General features: G+C 38.3%; 1 protein-coding gene across 3 annotated transcripts in view; it reads left to right on the forward strand.

Moving 5' to 3' along the window:
* Positions 1–5,816, forward strand: part of ube4b (ubiquitination factor E4B) — a 24,022-nt gene extending 18,206 nt beyond the window's left edge. For all 3 annotated transcript variants that reach the window (XM_015378169.1, XM_015378170.1, XM_015378171.1), the window contains 7 exons: positions 2,136–2,262; positions 2,382–2,526; positions 2,666–2,800; positions 2,930–3,121; positions 3,263–3,437; positions 5,280–5,426; positions 5,542–5,816. In XM_015378169.1, the coding sequence (XP_015233655.1) occupies positions 2,136–2,262; positions 2,382–2,526; positions 2,666–2,800; positions 2,930–3,121; positions 3,263–3,437; positions 5,280–5,426; positions 5,542–5,606 (986 nt within the window). In that variant the 3' untranslated portion in view covers positions 5,607–5,816. The remainder of the gene's footprint in view (positions 1–2,135; positions 2,263–2,381; positions 2,527–2,665; positions 2,801–2,929; positions 3,122–3,262; positions 3,438–5,279; positions 5,427–5,541) is intronic.
* The last annotated feature ends 872 nt before the right edge of the window (positions 5,817–6,688 follow it).

Raw genomic sequence — 6,688 nt, forward strand, 5'->3', positions numbered from 1 at the left:
TTTTACATTTATTAAAAGCACTCCTCTCTTTTGTTCCATTGGTAAATCACTAAAATAACATTCTTCCTGATCGAAATAGCACTCCTAGACCTAACTGTAATATATTTTATAAATTACATTTTTGTAGCAGAAACTGAATTTTAGTAATTAAAAAAACTAAATTATACTATTAAGAATAAAGTTTTATATATATATATAGAAATGTTGACACATTTTAATCGGCCGTTCTTACATTTATCAGCTTGACTGAAAATGTATATCTGAAAAACATTTTTTCATAGTTAAAATACCGTAATACAAATGGTGACCATTAATATTAGGAATATGGAGATCTGAAATTAATTTGTAGAAATCCAAATAGTTTATTCTAGATGTGGCCAATGTCATTTTGTTTGAAATGATCGTTTAGAAAATTTGTTTTTTTCAGACTTCAGGAATACATATTCAGTAAAACTAGTACATATCAAAACAGTTTGCCATAGACTGTTGTGACTGCAATAATATTACAGGGTTATTTCTTGAATGGTAGTAGTTGGAGGTATCTATATAGGTGAAATACTAAGTGGCTGTTTGCAGCCGCGCTTCGGATGTTATCGTCTCAATAATTAGGCCGTTATAAGCGGCTATCAGTCCCATAGAATGGCTTCACATTGTGCCAGTAGGCTCATTGGGTTGTTATCATTGAGTGAATCCTAATCCTAAAGTAATTCCTTTTCCCCCGGGCAATTAATGAATCTATTTTTGTTTAACGTGATTGGCTGTAAGGAGAGTGGAGACAGAGGACGCTCTGCTCCCAACCAGGTTAGCTCTGGGAAGAATGTTACTACGGGGACTGAAACAGAGGTTGACTAAATTCTCTTTGTGAAACGGAAAAGTCAGAGGCCGTTTCTCAATTTCTCAAGAATGCGAGTATGGACTTGTGTCCTCGCCAAGTATGTTCTTCAAAAGAACAAGGAAAGTATGGACTTGGGGAAAACGGGAGAACGGGAGCACGCAGCATATATATGGGTCAATTGGAACAAACGTACTCATGTCACCAAACGCTCGGCTAGTCTGGAACTGGGTTTGACCTCCTGTTATTAATAGTCTCTAGATAATAATAAATTCTTACCTTTTACATTTATTGGGGGAATAATAATTCACACAGTCAGACAAACAAATCAAATTATAATTTTGCCAGATAAAACAAAACTCACCATGAAAGCCAGCGGTACTTCACACATGGCTATGCAGAGAGAGAGCTGCTGCAGACGGGCTGGGGTTAGCCCTGGCTGCTGTTATCCTCGGAGGTCCACTCGTTGCCATGGCCCTCTCAACTCTCAGATGATCTCAAAACGTAACTTTATTGAACAACGGCAACAGAAAAGAGAACTTAACTTAAAACTCAGAGCTCTGTGAGCACTCCACTGGAAGCTGCTGCTGCCACAGTGCATACTGGGACAGCTGTTATTTTTCTCAAGAACAGATAAGTCTGCTCTGATGCATACCCGGTAAATAGGGAGGGGTGAGAACAACATCCGGGGACTTTGTCCGTTCTAGGACTTCTTGCTCTTGTGAATTGGAACAGTACTAGGGCTGAGGCTGATGACGTTTCACGAGTACAAGAGCACATGAGAATGCACAAGTACACGTATTGAGAAACCTGCTTCTTGAAAGGGACCTCTGGATGCAGCTGTTTTTGAATGGGTTGTTACACCCCTCTCTTTCCTATGACTTAATTTTAAACTGCTTACTGATAATAAAAAAGCAATTTTTTTCTGCCCTCAATAATTGCTTCAGAGAATCATGTTTTCTTCAGCTCGGAATAGAAAAATATTAGATGATCTGTTGATAGTAATGAAATTTCCTGCATACAGGCTAAAAATGCACATTATGTAACACCTGGGGGAAAAAAGACTTCGACTCAATGGCTTAAGTGAATTCCTCTTTTGCAAAGATCACCAAACATCTTAATTTTAAGATCTTCTTTAGATCTTCTTGAGTGAATAAGCTTTGCTGCAATAGCTCTTCTGCTGACTATTCCATAGTGTTAAATGAGGAGAACTTAAAATTAAAAATCCTTTAAATCGAGTTACAATTCAAGAAAAGTTGTTTCTCTGTATTATTTCACACAATACTTGAATTTTTCTCTCCAGATGTTGAGCACACTGGTGCTACCAGCGAGTTCTATGATAAGTTCACTATACGGTACCACATCAGTACCATCTTCAAGAGCCTCTGGCAGAACATTGCCCACCATGGCACCTTCATGGAGGAGTTCAAGTGAGTAAAATGAACACTTTAATTCTAAATTTAAGAACTAAGTTGATATCTAATTTTGTGACATTTTTAGGGGTTTCCAAACTAACTAGATCTTTTGTTTTGTGTCTCCCCTCCACCAGCTCTGGAAAGCAGTTTGTTCGCTACATTAACATGCTGATTAATGACACCACCTTCCTGTTAGATGAGAGCCTTGAATCTCTGAAACGTATCCATGAGGTTCAGGAGGAGATGAAGAATAAGGAGCAGTGGGATCAGCTGCCCAGAGTATGTGCTCTGCTCTATTTTTTTTTTATAATTTTTTTTTTAAATCAAGAAGAGTAAAGACGGCTTTTCAAAACATGGCATGGGTGTGGATGGAAGGGTATGGAACAGTTTGTTTGATCAACTCTCATCCTACTTTCAGGAGCAGCAGCAGAGCCGGCAGTCCCAGCTGACCCAGGATGAGCGAGTGTCTCGCTCCTATCTGGCACTGGCTACAGAAACGGTTGAAATGTTCCACATCCTAACCAAGCAGGTTCAGAAGCCTTTCCTCAGGCCTGTGAGTGTCTCTCTTTCCACGGCATGTTTGACAAGATGCACCTCGCGCACCCAGTTCAATAAAAATGAACTAACCTTTTTTTTAGTAATTTAACATCACTTTTCAGAGCTGTTCCCTTCCTTCACACAGGAGCTCGGACCTCGTTTAGCTGCTATGCTGAACTTTAACCTTCAGCAGCTCTGTGGGCCCAAGTGTCGGGACCTAAAGGTGGAGAACCCAGAGAAATATGGCTTTGAGCCCAAGAAGCTCCTAGACCAACTGACTGACATCTACCTTCAACTAGACTGTGCCCGCTTTGCTAAAGCAATCGCAGATGACCAGGTTGGCCCGGACTGCATTACCTGTCATCAAACACTGAATTAAAAGTTTTACAATCCCAAAGCTTGGAGTTGTTACAGCTTTAACCTGTTTTACTAAAATTATCAATGTTTTGTTGTGGATGTTTTTTATTTATCTCTGCAGCGATCATACAGCCGTGAACTTTTCGAGGAGGTGATTTCCAAGATGCGAAAGGCCGGTATTAAGTCCTCCATCGCCATTGAGAAATTCAAGTTGCTGTCCGAGAAGGTGGAAGAAATAGTCGCTAGAAACTCTCAGTCAGAGATGGACTACAGTGACGCACCCGATGAGTTCAAAGGTTTGTGTGTCGACATGGCTAATATTTAGGGGTTTAATAGTGGCTGCAAAGTAAAAGTAGAACTGCACTCTTAGACTTTATGCTATGTAACCTCACACTTAGCACAGACGTTATGTTTCTCCTTCTAATTGCTCCTAGTGCTTGTTAAAAACAAAACAAAAAATGAAGGTGAACACCGTTACTGGAAGTTAAAAAGTAGAATCTGATATAACCTTAGTTTTATAAGCATTGTCATTTCTGAGGGGGGGTGGTCACAAGGGGGTGATCAGCGAATCAGTGGATTCAAGGTAACGTGAGAGATGCATCTAATTTGACACGTACATTTTCAAGATACTTTCTTAGACTGAGAGCAAATATGCCATCACTCTATTATTGTAGACGTCATACGAACCTCATGATTGGGGCCGTTTTTAAATCCCAGTTTCATATGTCATTGTTCCAAAATATAAAAGACGCTATTATCATAAGACTTTTAATGAAATTGATAGTCAAAATTTAATTCTGAGCAATAATGAATGTATCAATTTGAACCCTAAGATTATAAATCATAGGCAGTGAGAGGAAGAGCATTTTAAACCTAACCGATGAGGTCATATATTCATATTTTAGGGACTGCACAATTTTAAAGCCACCTGTATGGAATGAGAGCTATTTTAATGAGACTTATGATCTGACAGGGACATTTAGAAAAATCTGAAAGCAGCTCTTGTATTTTGGGAATTCAAACCTGAATACGCAGTGGGTTTATATGCTGCGTAAATGGGGAGTAAGATAACTCTGGAATCCTAATCTATATTCAATGCACTACTGAACCTTTGCCCTGAGGGAAAACAGCCACCTCAGCGTGACCCCCAGGTCAGTCCCTGATAGAGAGGGTCTTCATTGGATTCCAAACATTTGCAGTAGATTTTGGCAGCTCATGCAGATCATATAGACAGCTTAGAGCAATGCTATCCTGTGACCACAGACTTAATATAATCCACAAAGAGAATGTGGTCTGCATACCTCCTTTGATTCCCAGATATGTCAGCCGTCCCACCACAGTTGATAGGAGTGTGCCATCCAGGAGGCAGGAGTATCAGCTGTCTTCGTGGTTATAATATCATGCAGAGGGGTTTTATTTTTACCCGCAAGACCCACATTAACAACTCTGTGACATTTTAATATATAGGGGACAACTTAATTTAAAACAACCATCGTTTTTTATTGGATATCAGGGTAATTTGTTTTTCCATGTGGAGTAATATTACTGTCATATAAAATATGCACCTTTTTTGCTGTTAAGACCAAGAGTTTTATTGATTTACACTTCATCTCTTTTTTTTTCCTAAACGTGTTTTAAATCAAACTATATTTAAAGTTTATTTTGCATGTTCTGTTTCCTTATTTAGCGTAAAAAAATTTGCCTGACATTTTGTCAGATTCTAAACTTCATGCATCATCTTGCAATTTTAAATTGTGGAAAATAATATTATGGAACATCATCTCACAATGGAGAAATTCACTTCTGCATTTTAACTAATCCCTTTGGGGAGCAGTGGGCTGCCACTGTGCGGCGCCTTGGGAGTAATCCGGGATTAAAGGTCTTGCTCAGGGACCCAGCGTGCAGGCTTTGGGGATCAAACCGGATACTTGAAAACCTTCTTAGAGCACAAGTGCACTGCTCTAACCATTAGGACACCACTCCCAATAAAAAAATAGGGTGTTGAGTTGAACAAATGGAGGCATTAAGCTGGACATTAGTATATATGTATTTGATTTTTAGAATTAAAATAGAATTATGTTCCAAGTAAATGTCTATTGCTGTTTTTTTCACCATTCTACATTAAACTTTTATCTCAGACCCTCTGATGGACACACTGATGACTGACCCTGTGATGCTGCCCTCGGGGAACATTATGGACAGATCCATCATCTTGCGCCACCTGCTGAACTCCCCCACTGACCCCTTCAACAGACAGCCCCTCACAGAGAGCATGCTGGAGTCAGGTAACAGCATTAAGATGGCTATTTTTTTCTTTTTGCTGAGTTATTTGTGAATAAATGCATTTTCTCCAGTTTGCACTTCTTAGTCTGTTCTTTTTTTATTTGTGCTTCTATGCAGTGCCTGAACTGAAGGAGAGAATCCACGCCTGGATGAGAGAGAAGCAGGGTGCTCGCCCTCTCTAAGAAACACAGCGTTGGTGTCTGACCGGATCACTGATTTGAAGGGATCGTTCCAAATCATCTGAATTTAATGTCACTACTACCAATGAGAACAACATTTTGAATGGAGAAAAAAAAAACCTGATTGGATTTTTATTTGCATTTACCCTTTTTGTCTCAAACCATTCTCATGGTTCTAAAAACAACATAATAAAGTTAAAACTTTTACCTTTGTCTCTTGGGTTTGTGTAAATTCTATCAGATTAGAGCTAATAGTTGGTGGTTCATGTATTGAAAATTTGCAGAAAACAGTTTCCAAAAAAACTTTAGCAAGTCTTTTTGATCCTCTTCCTTTACAGTGCTTGTTCTATTTGGTAAAAAGTGTGTTGGCTTTATGAAAAGGAAAGTAGAGTCTGTGTGGATAATGATCAAATTGTTTTAAGGCTAATTTGTGTATTTCAGCCCATGTAGCCTGTTAAGTAACATATGCGGCATCTGTGCTTATGAATACAAATTGGAACCATAAATGGCTGGATTTGGGCTAACATAATTTAATTTTAAAAGGAAGTGACCTTTAATTTTTCGATATTGATTAGCAGGAACTTAAGTGGAATAGTGTGGTAGTTACATTTTAAAGCTGACTTAAAAAGACTGATTTAAATACAACTATGTTTTGGAGAGAAAAAAACGTGTTTGCTCATCGAGGTCAAATATCTGTTATAGAAAGGGGGATGTTGTAGAATCCAAATAATTTTACCATACTTAAAAATCTGTCATGTAACACTGCATTTACTGTACCTTGGCTTTTCTGCCTTTACAGGAATTATTTACTTTAGAGAAGTCTTTGAAATTAAATGCCAAATTCCCTTCATTTCACAATTCTTAATCGTGTTTTCCTCTGATTTATCAGGTTATTGGTTTGAGGGTGAAGTTTTGAATATGTTGGATGATCATGTTTACTAAATAATACCTGTTTAACTAACAGGGGGTTTAGTTTGCCAGCAAGGTTTTTTGTAGTAATTTTAAACACAGTCAATTAATAAAGGCTGGAGGGCCTTGAAACTTGTACAAAATTCACAAATTTTTCTAGGCAAGAAAAATATATA

This window comes from Cyprinodon variegatus, unplaced genomic scaffold, assembly GCF_000732505.1.
Source record: "Cyprinodon variegatus isolate N-32 unplaced genomic scaffold, C_variegatus-1.0 Scaffold165, whole genome shotgun sequence".
Lineage (NCBI taxonomy): Eukaryota > Metazoa > Chordata > Actinopteri > Cyprinodontiformes > Cyprinodontidae > Cyprinodon > Cyprinodon variegatus.